General features: G+C 37.6%; 1 protein-coding gene and 1 pseudogene across 1 annotated transcript in view; one reads left to right on the top strand and one right to left on the bottom strand.

Annotated features, from left to right (window-relative positions):
• LOC129232672 (natural resistance-associated macrophage protein 2-like) overlaps nucleotides 1–2,861 on the top strand; it is a 65,012-nt gene extending 62,151 nt beyond the window's left edge. Inside the window, exon 12 of the mRNA XM_054866805.1 lies at nucleotides 2,396–2,861. Coding sequence (XP_054722780.1) covers nucleotides 2,396–2,462 — 67 coding nt within the window. The 3' untranslated portion in view covers nucleotides 2,463–2,861. The remainder of the gene's footprint in view (nucleotides 1–2,395) is intronic.
• Nucleotides 2,862–4,866: 2,005 nt separating this feature from the next.
• Nucleotides 4,867–20,121, bottom strand: part of LOC129232614 (natural resistance-associated macrophage protein 2-like) — a 49,306-nt pseudogene continuing 34,051 nt past the window's right edge.

The raw sequence follows: 20,121 nt of genomic DNA, 5'->3' as shown, positions 1-20,121 counted from the left end.
AACTGTTGAGACTTTAGAAGAGAGGGTGGGAGTTTTCTCCGGGAAAATTTTCAGAATTAAAGGTTTAAATGCGTACTTTTTGGCTGTGTTTGCTACGTTTGAGGAAAAGGCAGCGTTAGGAGCTCTGCCCAGATATTGTTCAACATTGAAGTCTAAAATCATATTTCTAAGCTATCTTTGGTGATATCAGGGAAAGGGATGAGAGATTCGAGTGCTCTTCAGCCTAAAGACATTTTTAAGCTCTCTTTCGTGATGTTCGACTACAGAGTGGGGTGAGAAATGTTCCCAACGGGGAATTACTTCAATCTGAATACGCTAACCACATTTTTCGACTGTTGGGTCACGTTGAATGCCCAATCCAAATGGAATGAAATTCGCTTACCTTCCACAGGAAATAGACTAACATGTGATCCAAAGTTTACGGATAGATTTTCTACTCTCAAAGTGAGAAAACAGAAATCCTTGTTACTTCTTTTGAAGTAGAGAACTCTTGTAATGAGTGAGAAATCAAAACAAATTCTGAAACATATAAAGCCACACCTGTGATGAGCAATAAATTGTTTCGTGTACCATTTTACACCTCCACCTCTCTTTTTTGCCCTTGTCACCATTTTCCTGAAGTAAAAAAAAAATGAAGTTTTTGTTTCATGTGAGAAGGTTTTCAAGAAACTCTCTTAAAATTCAGTATTAACTTTTTCTTATAATATAAATAACAAAATTTCATTGTTTTCTTCCTCCTGGAGTTAACCTCTACAGTCTAAAAAAAAAAACATTAGTCCCATGATGTTCCACTGTGGCCTCCTCAGAGAAAAAGATGGAATTGTATTGATATGCTATCAAAAAAAAAGGACTTGTTCTGTACTAAAGTAATTTAAATCTGGTAGTGATACAAAAGCCTTAGATTTCATACAGATTTTCTTTTCGCTTGCAGGAACAGATTAAAACCATAAGTTCCTTATTTGGAAATATTTGATCCACATCAAAAGCATCAATTTGCCGCTTGGGGTGGAACCCCCCCCCCCTCCCACCCTAGCTACGCTACTGCATTTGTGCTGCATGGCTACCATATCTTTAGTTAAGCGACACGACTTCGCCTTACCTAATTCGCCAGCATCAAGAGTGGATCTCGTAACTCGCTTTCTACCAATAATAAAGCAAAGCAAAGAAAAAAAAAATAACGCCAAGCTATGGCAAAGTGAAAACAATAAGCAAACTCGATTGCTAAATCCTCATATATATATATATATATATATATATATATATATATATATATATATATATATATATATATATATATATATATATATATATATGTATGTATGTATGTATGTATATATGTATGTATGTATGTATATATGTATGTATATATATATATATGTGTGTATGTATATATATATATATATATACATATATATATATATATATGTATGTATATATATATATATACATATATATATATATATACATATATATATATATATATATATATATATATATATATATATATATATATATATATATATATATATATATAATAGCTAATTCTCTGATCGAGTAACGTTCCTGAGGTCACCAACAATGAAAGTCGCACCATAGCATGATAATTAGATAATATTTTTTGGTAATGTTTGGCATGCAGGGAAATGCTTTATTTTGACAAGGCTGAACTGGATCCGGTAGCTTAACTATTTTACTGGTGAAACTAATTTTAGGAGAATGAAGAAACGAAAAAGTGGTCAGCAATGAACTCCATCTACTGTAGTTTAGGATTTCCACTGGAGTTAGGGTTAAATCAAAATGTCACCAAACAGGCAATTGCTTCGTTCAAATATAGAAGCAATTTTCACCCATCCTACTTTGACGGGCGATTTTCTAGTTTTAAACCAGGGGTGATTGTGGTCCGGTATTTTACCGAATTTCCGGTATTTTCGGACGTATTTCCGGTATTTTCATGTCTGAAAATACCGGAATTATGATCTTTTTTCGTTATGCTTTTATCTCCCTACCTCCGCAATTTATTTTAAATTATATAATACGCATCAAATATACCTGCAAGAGCCTTAAGATGGACAACTATCCCTTAAGATGGACAAATGTCAAGATAATTTGTATAACACCAGCTCAAAAGTAACTTTGTAATCCATTAAAAATTTAATTAAATGTGCACGCAATATTTTGACTCAGAACTATTTAAAACTATGGCAAAGGTGCACTTAAGTAATAGGGGCCAAAGATTACCCCCCCCCCCCCCCCCGTTGAAACTTTCAGGTATTTTTTGACGAACTCACAATCACCCCTGTTTTAAACAAACGCCAGTATATTTCGCAATGATTGTTTGAGGCAAACAAAAATTGTGATTAAAATATCAAACGGTTTTTCTTCTTTTTTGTTCCAGATCTGAAGATGACGCTGGTGCAACCTATTCAGTATTGGAGAGAAATGAAGATTTTTCAACGTATTAGAAAGGAAGATTCTTCAATCTGTTGCGTAGGTTGAAAGAGTATTGATACAACTTTTCCCCGAGCCTTGAGGTCCTCTTGGCTTAGTGGTAGAGCACTGGGTTCGCATGCCACAGGTTTGCAGAGCCAAACCCACTGCGATCTCCATTGGATGCCTCAAATGCTGCCGCCCACGTTTACTTTTGCTCACCAGAAATCTATGATGTGTAGAAATATTACATTTGTAAATTTCTGAATAATTACAATTTGTTCTAATTCATGAGGCTCTCTACTGTTTTCAATTTTTTTTAATACCAACTAGCCGCGTTTACATGAACTCTTTCGACCCCGGAAATAACCTGCTTTTAACGACGTTCTGGTTATCTCCCGGGTAAATGTGGAGTTTTTTTTTCTCTTGCATCCTTCTGGAGTAAATGTGGAGTTTTTTTTCCTCTTGCATCCTTCTGGAGTAAATGTGGAGTTTTTTTTTTCTCTTGCATCCTTCTGGAGTAAATGTGGAGTTTTTTTTTTCTCTTGCATCCTTCTGGAGTAAATGCGGAGTTTTTTTTTTCTCTTGCATCCTTCTGGAGTAAATGTGGAGTTTTTTTTTCTCTTGCATCCTTCTGGAGTAAATGTGGAGTTTTTTTTTTTCTCTTGCATCCTTCTGGAGTAAATGCGGAGTTTTTACCGAGTATAGACACTAAGGATGCTGGGTAAAAACCGTCGCTTTCTCGGGTATAACGTACCAACCTCCTTTTATAGATGAATAGTGAATTTTCCAACCGTTTTTTTTTTTGGAGCTGGAGTGGGGATTTGTGAGGTAAAAAAGTCTCTAGCAAGGGCCCCCATATAGGGGGGGGGGGCTCAAGCCCCCCTTTGAAATGAGAACTTCCTTGCTTTTAGTGCTTTTTTCATTGCAAAAATGTATAAAAATTTCTTTTCCATCCATTAATGAATAAGTTATTAAAAATATCTAATTTTAATGTCTCTAATCAGTACTGAAATCGGTTTCCATGGGGAAAATATTCTGCTAAACCATGGGGAAAATTTTTAAGCCCCCCCCCCTTAAAATTTTTCATATGGGTGCCCTTGGTCTCTAGTGAAAAGCAGCTACTGTGTCCTAACGTCAGTTTAGTTGGTTGGGAGAAGTTTTCTACTTGTTGCCAAAAACAAAAATGAATAAGTATAAAATTGATTTCATGGCTTAACCTAAGCAATGACAGAATTGTGGCTATGGATTTATGAAACTTTGCAAACAATCCAGGTTTTCGTGACTCTTCCTCTATTCGAGCCATCAATTAAAAATTTCCCTACATCATATATTTTTTACTTGTAGCATTTCATCAGTGTTTTATAATATGTAACTTTTTGAACTGTTGCAATAAACAATTCTTCATTAAGTTTGGTGTCAATCAGTCTGTTTCTTCAACCATAAAGTCGACAAGCAGTATTTGCTATACATGAAATACACCGCCAGCTCAATCATTTCCAACCGAGGACTGCAGTTTCGTGCTTATTAGGACTCACTAAATACACCCCCAGCTCAGTCATTTCCAGCCGAGGACTGCAGTTTCGTGCTTATTAGCACTCACTCTGAGTGCTGCAGTCCTCGGCTGGAAATGACTGAGCTGGCGGTGTATTTCATGTATTTCTGCTTTAGCCCTAGCTAATGGGCGGTAATTTACTGAATATACCATGCCTTGCCTTCAATCTTGGAGTTGAACCGAACCATTGCTTCGGTCACTGGTCTGGTCTATGCTAATTCTATATTAGCTACCAGTTTGTTTGGCCCTCTTGGCTTCCTTAAGAGGTTTTCCCTCTCCAGCTCAGTCACTTTCCTATGCCGGGCTGATGAGTGCTAATAAGCACGAAACTGCAGTCCTCGGCTGGAAATGACTGAGCTGGCGGTGTATTTCGTGTATTTCTGCTTTAGCCCTAGCTAATGGGTGGTAATTTACTGAATGACTGAGCTGGCGGTGTATTTCGTGTATTTCTGCTTTAGCCCTAGCTAATGGGTGGTAATTTACTGAATACAGTATTTGCTATGGTGATTTTTCTTTCATTTTGCTTTAAAGAAAAATGCAGATGTATTTTTTGAATTGCTTTTTTTTCTCTTCACTTTTTTAGTGACATCGACTCTGCGCTGATAGTGCAAGAAGAAAAATGATAATGTGACAGTTTAAACTCCTGTTAAATAGAAAGATATCACCGAATTTGAATTTCCATGCCCGCCCTGGTGGATCTCGTTTCCTTTTTGGAGGGAAAAAAATCAGAGCCGACCCCCCCCCCCCCCCAATGGGATGTACTGTTTTTAGAACAGATTTAGAAGTTGTACAGTTTAAAAGTTAGTAAGACTACTCAGGATAAATGCATTGCCTTTATTTCTGCAAGTACTTTCTGACACCTTGCTTATATGATATGTTGTACATCATGTGCTTGTCACGTGTTGCGTGCTGTCGTATATCTGTCTGAAACATTGTTGCTTGTTGAGTGCAGTTTCTTCCTCTTCGTTGCTGTACTTGTAGTCGTCGACAAGATACCTGCCTATGTACTGAAAAAAATGGTCATTATTTTTATGAACAACTATTAGATTTGATATACACCGCCAGCTCAGTCAATTCCAGCCGAGGACTGCAGTTTCGTTGACTGAGGAGTGACTGAGCTGGAGGTGGAAAACCTCTTAAGGAAGACAAGAGCGCCAAAGAAACTGGTAGCTAATGTAGAAATAGCACTGACCAGACCAGTGGCGCACACAGAAAATTTGCAAGGGGCGGGTCCATAATTAAAAGTCCCATTTTCATATCATACCCCAATATGCCGTCAAACATATTGACTTGATTTTATTGATTCTTGAGAACAAAAACAGTGAAAAATAAATTATTGAATAAATAATTAGCACTAATTAATAAAAAAATATTAATAACAGATACTTAAATTACCTGAAAGCAAACGACTTTATGCAATGTATTTACTTTTATCATTGTTCATAAATGAAAACAGATGCCCAAATTCAAGTATAAGAAGCATCAAGTCTGAGGAACAGGAAAAATCTTATTTTAACCTGTAATTACAAAACTAAAAACATTATTATTACTCTGTTTTCATTTACAATCACCCATAGTCTGCCTCTATAGGTTTACAAAACATCGTAGAATAAAATTTAGTTTTCTAGTTTTTTCGATTTTATTTATAACTTGCTCAGTGTGTGATGGTGACATTGCTTGAATTCAGCAGTACAAGAACACATTAAACGTTCATTATACATAGTACTATTTAAGTATGTTTTTAGCCTTCTCAAAGTCGAGAAAGATCTCTCGCTTGTGCAATTCGTTACAAGAAATGTAGACATTTTCTAAAAAATCTTTTAACAAGAGGATTTTTTTTCCTATTATTAAAACTGAAATCCTTGTTTTCTTTGTTTGGAAATATTTTGTGTATAAAGTACATAGAATCATAATCAGTTGAAATAAGAAAAATGCAAGAGCTATGGGAGGGGTCCGGACCCCCTGGACCCCTCCCTTGTGTGCGTCACTGGACCAGACGAGTGACAGAAACAATGGTTCGGTTCAACTCGAATATTGAAGGCGAGGCATATTCATTAAGTTACCGCCCTATATCCAGGGCTAAGGCAGAAATTCATGAAATACACCGCCAGCTCAGTCAATTCCAGCCGAGGACTGCAGTTTCGTGCTTATTAGCACTCATCAGCCCGGCATAGGAGTGACTGAGCTGGAGGTGGAAAAAACCTCTTAAGTACTTCCTACTGAATATACCTGCCTTGCCTTCAATCTTCGAGTTGAACCGAACCATTGTTTCGGTCACTCGTCTGGTCAGTGCTAATTCTGTATTAGCTACCAGTTTGTTTGGCACTCTAGGCTTCCTTAAGAGGTTTTTTCCACCTCCAGCTCAGTCACTTCTATGCCGGGCTGATGAGTGCTAATAAGCACGAAACTGCAGTCCTCGACTGGAATTGACTGAGCTGGCTGTGTATTTCATGTATTTCTGCCTTTGCCCTGGCTAATGGGCGGTAATTTACTGAATATACCTTGCCTCGCGTTCGATCTTCGAGTTGAACCGAACCATTGCTTCGGTCACTCGTCTGGTCAGTGCTAATTCTGTATTAGCTACCAGTTTGTTTAGCACTCTAGGCTTCCTTAAGAGGTTTTCCCACCTCCAGCTCAGTCACTTCTATGCCGGGCTGATAAGTGCTAATAAGCACGAAACTGCAGTCCTCGACTGGAATTGACTGAGCTGGCTGTGTATTTCATGAATTTCTGCCTTAGCCCTGGCTATAGGGCGGTAACTTACTGAATAACTATTAGATTTCATTGAAAACTAAAATACTTGAGTATTAACGGCTGAGCAACATGACCTATTAGGAGGAAACTGCAGTCTCTGGATGCTGTAGCGAGCTGTTCAGTATTCGCTTCAATGGTTTCAATTCCAAAAATTTAAAAGCATTTTTTTTTCTGAAAGAGCATGCTTAAAAACATAGGATCTGACCATTTTTTAAATAATTTGACTAAGATTAATATTTAAAAAAAAAATTACTTTAATCGGTGCGCTTTTATTGTTTACGCTTCTGCCAATGACATCACAAATGATGAAATGTCGTTCACTGTTGCCATTCGCAGAGCGCAATATTTAATTTGCATCTTTACTCACGTGTATTGGCAACGATAGGGTTGATAGCAAGCATAGAGCGCAATATTTAAAGTGCCAAAAGTTTAAAGTAAGCTAAAGTACATCATAAAGACCACGCCTTATTTATAAAATCAGACATTTGAAAAAAATAATTGAAAATCAAGCGATGGAAAAAGGAAAGTTTTTTCTCGCTCAATGTTATTCTTCTTCTTATTATTATTATTATTGAGCAATCACGATTGCTTATTGCTTTCATTTGACTGTTTTGAGGTCCTATGACTTTATTTTCCCGCCAGCAGCCTCTGCAGCACCACCGTCGACCGGCCGCCTCACGATGCTGCTCCTCTAGCGAAAACCGTCTCCAGGTTGCGTCAATATCCTACACTTACACGCATACATACATGCACGTACACACACACACAAACACATACACACAAATACATACACCTACACACACATACACACACAAACAAACACATACACACACTCAAACACATACACACACACACGCATACATACAGACACCTACACATACACACACAACTACCCACACACTCATGCCTGCACACAGACACAAACACATATGCCTACACACACATTCTCCCCCCTCCCATGCACAAACACTCATACTCACAACTACCCACACACTCATACCTGCACACAGACATAAACACACATGCCTACACACACATACACATACCCCCCTACACACAAACACATACCCCCCACACACACATAAACACACACGCCTACATACACACACACACTCGTGATTGCGAAAAACATAATTTGAATTCAAGAGGTCAGGGCCGTGGTAGCCCGATCGGTAGAGTGTCGGATTCGGGACCGGAGGGTCCTGAGTTCGAACCTCGATGGTCGAAGACCCACCGTCGTCATTAAAGGGGACTGGGCGACGTTAAATATGCTCGTGGTCTCAATGTCCTCCAAGTGAAACGATACCTCTGGGGGTGCTAGCACCAGGTAGCTATTAGCTCCTGGTCTAGTTCTAAATTCTCATTAACTGTTCGATCCGGTGATGGTGCTGCCATCTATCGGTATAAAAAAATAATGGAGGCAAGGCACTTAGTATGCAGTCCTCGACATAAATACAGTTGAAGTCAGTTGTGACTCTAGAATAGAATAGAATAGAAATTAATTTTTTTTTTTTTGCTTATTCTATCAGTTTCAGTGACTAAAAGTAGTACTTTTGACAGAAGGAAACAACCCCATTCTGCCTTTCATCCTTTGAAGGTAGAGTGGTATTATGTTAACGAAGCTCCCGCTGTTGCACTGAAATATTTTTGCTACAAGCATAAAGTTGCACCCAAGTTTCTTTATGAGGTGTTTTCAATTCAGCTCTGTTGTGACCATTCCAGACTAGCGGACCCAAACATTGGTGAAACTGCAGTCTCTGAATGCTGCAACGAGCTGTTCAGTATTGCCGTAGGAACATTCCGGTTTTGTGCATGTGTGGATTTTGTAATTATTATCTCATATGTTAGAAGAAGCATGAAAAAAAGGCACCGATGTGTATCAAAAAAGAGTCAAGAGGCGGCAAAAAGACAAGTGTGGGCGCTGTTCCTTTCCAAAATAAAGCCCCAGATCAGCGCTTCTTAAATTGTGTTCCGCGGAACCCCACGGTTCCACGAGGTTTTCGCAAGGGTTCCACAAAGCTTGAACTTTTAATTTTAATTCAAAAGTCACTTAAAAACCGAGAACACAAGGTTTTGTGCGAAGCTTGTAATGAGTATTTTCATAAAGATCATGTATAAGAGATGTATAAAGAGTATCAGAGAGAAAGTATCAAAATGAGTTGCGGATTAAAAACCATTTACAGTCGGACCTCCATATATCGAAGTAGCAAATTGCCGGAAAAAATTCGATATATAGAAATTTCGATACATAGAAACAATCTTATTTTATCCTAAAAATCCCCTAACATATTAAAATTATGTCGTGTATGAAACCCGATTTCTAATTTATACGAGCATCGGATAAAATGAAAGTTGATAATTTTAAAAATAACAGATATTACATTTTTGCGCCTTCATTCATCTTCATTCTTCGGCAATTCAACTTGATCTGCAACATTAGGAAATTTTCTTTTTGACAATGTAATCGAGAGAAATGTAAAAAATCAATCTACTTAACTTGAATTATTTTTATTGCAGCTAAAAAGACTAGGAATGATAATCAACAGACAAAAGGGATAACTTCAAACTAATTTTACAATGTTACTGGTTATAAGATTTGAAACAAACTTGAGAGAATTTAAGAACTCCAGAACGAAACAACGACCTACACACCCCTCAACCTTAGATCCCTTATGAGTTCAGTAGCAAATTTTAGTGGACATAATTTTCTCCCCTAACCTTTATTTTTCATGAAAAAACAGTCTGTAGGGAAAAAAAAAATTACGAATGTCTCGAAAAAAAATTTCGATATATAGAGATTTTTTCGATGTATAGAAACAATTTTTCTATGTAATGGACATAGAAATTTGCTGGGATTTCGATATATAGAAAATTTCGATATGTGGGAGTTCGATATATGGAGGTTCGACTGTACTCACATTCTACGATCTTTTAAAACGATTTGAGAAATTTGGGATTAATTTATGAAGTTAATATTTGGAAACGATAAATATTGTTTGAATAATTTTATTTTTTGTTACAAGAAACCCATTTTCAGAATGTTACAATCAAGCTATAATACTGAAAAAATACCAGGGGTTCCGTGAAAAAAGTGGACATTAAAAAAGGTTCCACTTATCGATCAAATTAAGAAACGCTGCTCTAGATCGTTGCTTAAGTGGCGACACCTTCTCATTAACTGTTCGATCCGGTGATGGTGCTGCCATCTATCGGTATATAAAATAATGGAGGCAAGGCACTTAGTATGCAGTCCTCGACATAAATACAGTTGTAGTCAGTTGTGACTCGGAATAGGAATAGGAATAAGTGGCGACACATCCGCCATCTTGTTACTAAAATCCGCTTTCTTCCTATGTCTGCTTTCACGAAGTAAGGTGTTTTGCCTCTTGATTGTGGATTAACGAGGAGTTAATAAGAAACCACAATCAAGAAGCAAACGAACTGATATGTGCATCACATGATTTCCTTTTACACCAATTTAAAGTTATTTCCCCATTATTGGCAATTTTAATGTGATTCAATTGTTAACTCTCTAAATATCATCAACGATGGTCAAATTGAAACCAGATTAAAAAAAAAAAAAAAAAAAAAATTGAATTTTGTCATCTTGAATTCAAATTATGTTTTTCGCAATCACGAGTGTGTGTGTATATGTAAGCGTGTGTGTTTGTGTGTGGGGGAAGGGGGGTATGTGTGTGTGTAGGCATGTGTGTTTGTGTCCGTGTGCAGGCATGAGTGTGTGGGTAGTTGTGTCTATGTGCAGGCATGAGTGTGTGGGTAGTTGTGTGGAGGGTATGTGTATGTGTGTGTAGGCATATGTGTTTGTGTCTCTGTGCAGGCATGAGTGTGTGGGTAGTTGTGTGTATGTGAGTGTGTAGGTGTGTGTGTGTATGTGTTTATGTATGTGTGTAGGTGTATGTGTGTGTGTATATGTGTTTATGTATGTGTGTAGGTGTATGTGTGTGTGTGTATGTCTTTGTAAGTGTGTGTGTGTGTATGTATGTATGCGCGTGTGTGTAGGACATGGATGCAACCTGGAGAGGGTTTTCGCTAGAGGTGCAGCATCGTGAGGACCCGGTCGACGGAGATGCTGCGGTGGGTGCTGGTGGGGAAAATCAATGAACGTCAAAAACAGTCAAATGAAAGCAATAAGCAATCGTGATTGCTCAAAAAAAGATCCTCCAAATTTTTCACCAAAAGTTGGCCACAAAACTTGGCGACCAAAAGCTTGGCGATTTATTGCCAAGTGTTTGCATCAATCATAACACCACTTGAGTTTGCATTGAAATTAACATTGATTTCCCCCCAAAAGAACCCCTTTGGAACTTCCGAATGCAACCAAAAGGGGAGGTGCACAACTAGACCTCACTAGGAGTCTACGTACCAAATTTCAACTTTCTAGGACATACCGTTCTTGAGTTATGCGACATACATAAGTACATACGGACGTCACGAGAAAAGTCGTTGTAATTTACTCGGGGAATGTCAAAATGGATATTTCGGGTGTCTGTACGTTCTTAGGTACTTATCCGCGTGTACTTAATATCCCCGAATAAACTTAACGTTAATTCGGGGCTGAGCAAAATGGAAATTAAGGCCGAATTTTGAGTGAAATTTTTTTTTGCGAATACAATACTTCCTTTTTTGTAAAAGAAGGTAAAAAGGCTACCTCAGCATAGCAGCAGGGGCGTGCACAGAAATTTTGGGGCCCGTCGCAAATGGCTTTTCCGGGCCCCTATCCATATGGTTTGCCCCTATATTTCACGCCTAGTTTTAAAAATATTAGGCCTTCCTTCTGGTTCGGGCCCGGGCTAACAGGTGAACCTTCATCCCCCCCCCCCCTCGTGCAGGATAGCAGACATAGGAAGAAAGCATCGTTTGGCCTCAAGATGGCGGATCAAGTCGCTACTTGATTCTACGGTTCAGGGTTCTGTTCCAAAAGAGCCTACAGTGCTTTTTCTTTTCCAACATTGAGCTTCCAAAAGTGTATCACGATTTCACTTATGGGTTCATTCCATGTCCACAAACGGTACACACATCGAACTCGAGTAATGAAAGGTATTGCTTCTTATTCTTTTCTCAACGTGTTTGATAAAATGTTTAAACATTGTGTTTTTTTTTTTCTTATTGTGACGATGCAACTGTCTAATATAAATTACTTTTATTGCAGTTTTTTATTTTTCTGTTTTTCCCTGTTTTTACGATTGTTATAAAAAATTTTGAACATGTGAAGGGCCGCAAATCGCATATTCATACAATTTACGTTGTTTTTTTTAAATGAATTTTTAAAATGTGTCAAGGATTTTTCGAACGACCTGTTGCACTACTTTTAGTACATCTTTTCTGAGACTGCACCAAATTTCTACAAAACTCTGTAGTCTATGAAATGTACTACTAAATGAAGAAGAAGAAGAAAAAAAAACACTTCATTTGCTTCTTCCAAGAAAAGCTTGTGCACCGCTTGTTTGTGAAGCATGTAAATATTTTATCAAGAAAGAAAAAAATCAGAAATTCATAAAGTTTTTTTTTTTTTTGTTCAAATGATACTTGAAGAAGATGATGAGAGTTAATAGGAAAAAAAACAACTTACTGGTATTTTTGTAAGTTCGTCCGCGCCCAGCACAACCAACAAGCACAAAATCTAAAAAGGAAGAAAAAAAGACCAGAAACACTTTCGTACATTAAAGAAATGCATTGCTCATTTTTAATCGATTTTGGAACATATACAAGAGAAATGTCGGAATTTGTCTTTTTTTTTTTTTTCATGCGTGATTTTCATCGGAAACCAATAAGCATGCTTGTACAATAAAGCTAACGTACTACAGATTGCAAAAAAAAAAAAAAAAAAAAAAACAGTTACAATCGACTCCCGCTACAACGCGATCCGACTTACGCGAAATGGCTATAACGCGAATTTTTCACGAGTAACGAATTTTAGAGCTAACGCGAATTTTTCGCCCACAACATGAACTTTTTTAGAAGGAAGTATCAGCTTCGTTATTGGCTACTAAATATTGATTTCGTGAATGTTATTACGTCCCTTTAAGCATCACTGACAGCCAAAGTTCCCACGCCAAACTAGTCTAGAGCATCAAATAACCATAATGGCACCTTAGTGTCACCTTCATCTAAAGTTTAAAAATGTGAAGAAAAAGAAAGTTTCTGATAAAAAAAATTAAAAAGGCTAAGATTCTCGGTATGCTTGAACAATTACAAAACGTCGAAGGTAGCGGGACAACAAGTACGAGTGAATCTTCCATATGTACAGTTAAAAGTCAAAACAAAAAGATGTCCGTAAAAGTTTAGAACTTAGTTTCAATATTGTAGCTTGCAGAGCAGTTTAGCAAAGTTAAAACTGTAATGGTTAAGGAATGCTTTAGAACAGTTTGAGGGGTCTTTATAAGTGCCTAAAAGTATTTGGTATGCTTTAAAAAATTTGTATGCATATATTTTTCCACAACGCGAAATTGCAACTTACGCGAGGAGTCTTGGAACGCATCTCTCGCGTAAGTCGAGACTCGACTGTATTGCCCTTCATCTTCCCACGGCAGTATGCAGTGAAACCCCGATTTAACGTCCCCCGAATCCACGTTTTCCCCTATTTCACGTTTTTTTTCATCGGGTTCCAATTTTTCCGTGTACAGTCGCACCCCGATTTAACGAATTCATCGAGACCGAAACTTTCATACGTTAAATCGAGGTTATTCGTAATATCGCGGTGTGAAAAAAAATGCACTTACTTTATCTATAAGTGTCTACAAGCAAGTGCGCATAAATATCCAAATGGAGAAAGTGTATACTTTTTGTTCAGCATTTCACAAATTATTACACACTAATTAATTTGAAATTCTAAAGTACTGCGATGTTTGACAATATCCTTGATACTTGACTCGAAATAGTTCTCTTTCGACTATATGGAGAGAACTGTAAAAAACTGTGTTATTTACAGCCTGCTGCATGAAGCATGAGATACGTTTTTAGTTTCCAGGCCATGTAAGGCATTTGAGAAAGTAACAGTCTTAATGGGTGTTTCATCATTGCGTTCTGCATCAGAATCACTATTCATTGGTTGCCCCTTCATCCGTCCAAAATTGCAGGTTCCAATAAAAGTGTTATTCTGCTTCGGACAATATGGATATGTCATTTAAAATACAATTCAAAATTTCCTAACTCAAATTGACAAAAAATAAATAAATAAATAAATAAATAAATAAATAAAAAAAAAATAAATAAATAAAGAAAAATTAATTTGAATTTTGACATCTTGAATTCAAATTATGTTTTTCGCAAATTATGTGTGTATGTAGGCGTGTGTGTTTGTGTGTGGGGGGTATGTGTGTTTGTGTGATGGGAGTATGTGTATGTGTGTGTAGGCATATGTGTTTGTGTCTGTGTGCAGGCATGAATGTGTGGGTAGTTGTGTGTATGTGAGTGTGTAGGTGTATGTATGTGTGTGTAGGTGTATGTATGTGTGTGTAGGTGCGTGTATGTATGTGTGTGTAGGTGTATATGTGTATATGTGTGTAGGTGCGTGTATGTATGCGTGTAAGTGTAGGATATTGACGAAACCTGGAGACGGTTTTTGCTAGAGGTGCAGCATCGTGAGGACCCGGTCGACGGTGATGCTGCGGAGGGTGGCGGTGGGAAAATAAAATGATAGGACGCCAAAAACAGTCAAGTGAGAACAATAAGCAATCGTGATTGCTAAAAAAAAAATTGGTCAAATGATTCGATAATTCGAGGTTTATTATTCGTTAAATAGGGGTTTCTGCTTTCATTTTAGTCGGGGAAAAATAAATACTAGCTGAATCACGAAATTCGTTAAATAGAGGTTCGTTAAATCGGGGTCCGACTGTACTAATAATATTAATTTAATCCGGATTGTAAGTTTGTAATTTATGATTTTCCCGCACTTTACGTTTTCCTGGGGGGAAATATACTAAAGTAAGCAATATGTTTCACTTGTGGTTTTTAAAAGATAATCAACATTGTTGAAAGTTAATCTCTGAAAACAGAAATGCTACTGCTTTATGCATAGCCCACCTTATAGACTTATCGTCCGCCAATGAAGATGAACAAAAAGAACAACCAGAAGCACAGCCCTTCCCTTCTTTCAATATTGCATTGAAGAGCTTTTAAACAGTGGAAGAATATTCATATTGTAACGGATCAGGCGCGACTTCCAACTTTCTTGAAAGTACGACACAGTTCTTGAGAAAACACAGGAGATTTTTTTATACTATGTACAGGAAAGATCGTCAACAACTGCTAAATTAATCATCAGCAATTAAGCAATTATCACACAACACCGTAAACTCAACGGTTACACACGTATTTACTTCCAAATACGAAAAACAACACAGCGAAATGCCTCGCAATAAACAGAGATAATACACTCTCAGTTCGAATTCTCAATCGAAACTAAACTTTTTATCACGCGGGACGCCTTTATAAACATCGAAGAAGTTTCCACAACATTCTTACTGCTTCCCGAAATGCGTAGACCGTTATCAAATTTTATCAATGAAAAGAAAAGAAAATAGGGGATCGTATACTTCAGGTGAATGTAAAGGGGTTGTAAATTCATTACGGGAAACTATTTACAGGTTATGTTACTACAATAATTACTATTTACAGAATTTGTAACAATATAAAGACAAGGAAAAAAACTTGTTAAATAATTCAATGCTGGAAGATGCTGCATTTACTTTGAACTCAATGACTAAAAAGCAATCCCCTAGTACGGACTATTTTCAACCTAAACCATCAGATTGGCAACTAAATGTGAAAACTAATCTAATATGGTATGTATAATAATGTTCTTTTTGTAAAACATAGATAATTATACTTTTTGAAAGAGTCATCATTACAATCTTTAGATTTTTTTTCTATTTGATTTTTGCTTTCTATATATTTCTCGTATTGTACGTTTTTTAAAACCCAGAAACGTAAAATCAGGGTTTCACTGCATATACAGAGGGTGCCACAATCTCCTTTGGATGGCTTATTAAAACAAACATGTCATCAATACAGCAACAACTTTAACTTTTCCGGAGAAAGAAACTCTACAAATTTTGTCTCACAAATTTTCAATATGATTACCATTTTTAACGTGACAAATGTCAAGTATAAAGTATAATTCTCATTTCACTCGCTGCTACTTGTCACGATCAATGGTCGTTCATTTTTCAGCAATGGTCCGATGCGACAAATATCAAATATTAAGTCTAATTCTTGTTTCACTCGCTGCAACTTGCCACGATCAATGGTCGTTCTTTCAGCAAGGGTCTGATGCGACAAATGTCAAGAGTATAAAGTCTAATTCTCGTTTCACTCACTGCAATGTGTCACGATCAATGGTCGTTGATTTTTCAGCAATGGTCCGATGCGACAAATATCAAATATTAAGTCTAATTCTTGTTTCACTCGCTGCAACTTGTCACGATCAATGGTCGTTGATTTTTCAGCAATGGTCCGATGCGACAAATATCAAATATTAAGTCTAATTCTTGTTTCACTCGCTGCAACTTGTCACGATCAATGGTCGTTCTTTCAGCAAGGGCCCGATGCGACAAATGTCAAGAGTATAAAGTCTAATTCTCGTTTCACTCACTGCAATGTGTCACGATCAATGGTCGTTGATTTTTCAGCAATGGTCCGATGCGACAAATATCAAATATTAAGTCTAATTCTTGTTTCACTCGCTGCAACTTGTCACGATCAATGGTCGTTCTTTCAGCAAGGGCCTGATGCGACAAATGTCAAATAATTCTCGGTTTCACTCGCTGCAACGTGTCACGATCAATGATCGTTCATTTTTCAGCAAGGGACCGATGCGAAAAATGACAAGTATTATGTCTGATTCTTGTTTCACTCGCTGCAACGTGCCACGATCTATGGTCACTTTTTTTTTCAGCAAGGGTCCGATGCGACAAATGTTAAGTATTACGTCTAATTTTTGTTTCACTCGCTGCAACGTGCCACGATCTATGGTCACTTTTTTTTTCAGCAAGGGTCCGATGCGACAAATGTCAAGTATTACGTCTCATTTTTGTTTCACTCGCTGCAACGTGTCACAATCAATGGTCGTTGATTTTTCAGCAATGGTCCGATACACCGAGAATAACGTCATTGAAACATACTATATCTCAAACACCTATACCACGAAAACGGAAAAAATTAGACGCCCAATTTCGGATTCCGCTCCCTTGAGATATATATGTATAAATAACAGTGTTTCAACTTTTTTTTCTAGAAAAGGCAGTTCATACCTTAGAGCAGGAATTAATAAATGGAAGGAGCAAGTCCAATCATTGGCTTGGCAAAAGCTGGGGCAAATACCCCAAGTCAAGTGACTCAACAATGACGAATGTTTGACACGTTTTGCGTAAAACTAGCAAAAGAACCCTGATTTCTTTCAATGCTTTGTTTTAAAATCTATCACCTGACTTGGGGTCTTTGCTCCCTCTATTTTATTTTTCATCAATAGCTCATACCGTCCACTCGCAAATCCACGGAGCTCTATTTTTTAACTGATGCAAAGCATGAAAAACAACGTATGAGTAAAGCTTCAAAAAGTAAGGCCGTGTTCAGTGAAAATTAGTCGAATAAACGCTTAATTTAGCGAAATTACAATAAATTGAGCACCAGGGAAAAAATTAAAATACAGTATACTCCCGATTATCCGTGCCAATCACCGGGCGGCGTAGCACGTATAATCGAAAAACACGGATAATCCGAAAAATTATTTAAGGAATATGCAGGGTAACTATTTAAGGGGAAATTAGAAAAAACAATGTATATACTCACACAAACCAGGAACTTTTCTTCGGAATTTATTGCTTAAAAAAAATCGGTGATACATTTTTTTTCTTTGTTTGTTTAAATTGTTGCGTATGTCCGTACGAATTTTTTTTTTCTGCAATTATTTCTCCGTAATCGTAACTTCTTTCACTCATGTAGTCCAATAAATGCTCTACAGATTGTAGAGCAGTAGAATGTGAAATTGTATTTTCTTCATGTTCTTCATCTTCGTTTTCGGTATCATCACTTGCGTTTGATTCAGTAACAAGTTCAACGATATTTTCGTCAGTTAGACATTGAAATCCTGATTCACATTCGTCGCTTTTAAACAACTCTTCGACATTTTCAGCGTCAACTGATTCGAAACCTCCCATTTCTTTAACTTCCTCAATGATGTTATCGATATCATCATCGAAACTTTAGAAAAGTGTGATTCCGAAATGATGCACGGATAATCCGCACACGGATAATAGGGAGTATACTGTACAGTGAAACCTGTGTAAATTGACCACTTGCGGTGCACTACTTTAGCGGTCAACTTAAGAAGGTGGTCAACTTATAGAGGTTGAATTATATGATAAAATCTAATTCTGTGCCTGAAAATAGAGGTCAACTTAGACAGGTGGTCAACGTACAAGGGTGGTCAACTTTACAGGTTTTACTGTAACATGTGTTACAAAATTGGTAACATTATGTAAGACTTACGAGGTAAGTGACGACTGCGACGTAGAAGATGAGGTAGATGCAGAAGAAGAAGTAGACGGTAACACTTTGAGGGAAGTTGCTGCCCACGAAATCATTCACGAAATAGAGGTTGAGGCCGATCAGGAACGTCGTCACCACGCCCATGAAGAGTTTGCTCTTCCTGAAATGAAAAATGTGCACTTGAGCAGTGCAGGTGAAAAAACCGTAGACTAATAATAAGAGTAGACCGAGCTATGGCAACCCTTTAATGCTCATGAACCAAACCATGTGACTAGTGGATATCCTAGCAACAGCGGGCGTTGATCGTAGCAGACGATCAACGCCCGCGAGAAATAAAATAAATGGAATTGATGGAACGCGGAATATTTATGGAGTCCGATTTGTAAATGTGTTATTCTAAGTTGTAAATATTTTGTTAATAGAGTGAGTTTTTCGTTTAGATAGTATTGTGCATTTTCTTTAGTCAATTTCAATAACTCTCTAAGCAATTAAAGATGCAAGCGCCCAAATAGAATCGGCAAACGGTAAGATTTTTACCTACAATTTCAATTTAAGATACCGGTTAGTACATTTTTGCGTTAACGCAAAACGTTTACGCCATTACGTTCACGCCAACGCTGACGTAGCAGTTCCAAATGAAATAAAAGTTATTGAAAATTGTGATAAAAAACTAATTACTAATGTCAAAATAATGCATAACTAAAAAGAAAAACAGTTCAATCTCTGCACCTGGAAAAAAAAAATTATGATGAAAACACATTACTTAAAATGCATGTCGAGTGCCAAACTATTTATAATGTTGCCATCTAGCAACCATGCTGCCAAAGTTTTCGCCAAGCCTTCCACCAGTCACATGATGTATCCATGAACCCATTTTTTCATCAGCAAGTCTGGGAAAGCTCGATCTACTCTTATTATTAGTCTATGGAAAAAACTGATTCGACGAAAGAAGAATACGAGCGACAGGAGGGCGGAAGCAACTTACACGCCATTGGCGAAGTCGCCCATGACCGTCCTGGATGACGTGAACAGGTAGGTGGTGAGGAGGGCGAAGGGGAGCTGCATGGACATGAGGGCGTTCAGGAAGTCGTTCATCCCGCTCACGTGGTTCACGTCCTGGTAGAGCGCCATGGAGATGGTGGGCAGGATGGCCATGGTCCTCGTCAGAAGGACTCGCTTCCAGCGCACCCACTTGATGTGGAGGAATCCCTGCGGTGTTGAAAGAGAGCCTCTTGTAGCGTTTCTTAACCCTTCATCACCCGCGGACGGGTATAAGTTTGCGAAAATGTGTTTACGGACTGATGATTTTTTTTAAAATGAAGGAAGGCCTTTGCAATGTTAAAGAACTCTTACTTTAGCTAGTTGTGAAATTTTTATTGTGGTTAGAGCCTGGAGCATATGCACTATGTAATACGCTCGCATATAGAGGAGTTTTATGAGACACTAGTGGTACCCGCACGGCTTTTCCCGTAATAGAAAAATCAAAAGGTCTTTTGGTTCGCCTGTATATTTACAAATAATGTATGGTGAATTTTCTCGCCAACTGGCTTGTACCCATGTGACGGTTCCACGTTATGATAATTTCATATCTCGCCAATTGACTTGTGCCCATGTTACGGTTCCACGTTATGATGATTTCGTAATTTACTCGTCCATCTTATGATAATTTTGTTCTTAAAATTGGAATAGAAAAAGAACCACATCGAATTTTGGAAAAATCGCTTCGAGGTGCACACCCCCATGCTACAAACTAACTTTGTGCCCAATTTCATGAAAATCGGCCGAACGATCTGGGCGCTATGCGCGTCACAGAGATCCTGACAGACAGAGAAACTTTCAGCTTTATTATTAGTAATAATAATAATAACAATAATAAT

Source organism: Uloborus diversus, unplaced genomic scaffold (genome assembly GCF_026930045.1).
Source record: "Uloborus diversus isolate 005 unplaced genomic scaffold, Udiv.v.3.1 scaffold_13, whole genome shotgun sequence".
Classification (NCBI taxonomy): Eukaryota; Metazoa; Arthropoda; class Arachnida; order Araneae; family Uloboridae; genus Uloborus; species Uloborus diversus.
The sequence above is the reverse complement of the archived record's forward strand: the minus strand, read 5'-3'. Positions and strand labels throughout refer to the sequence as shown.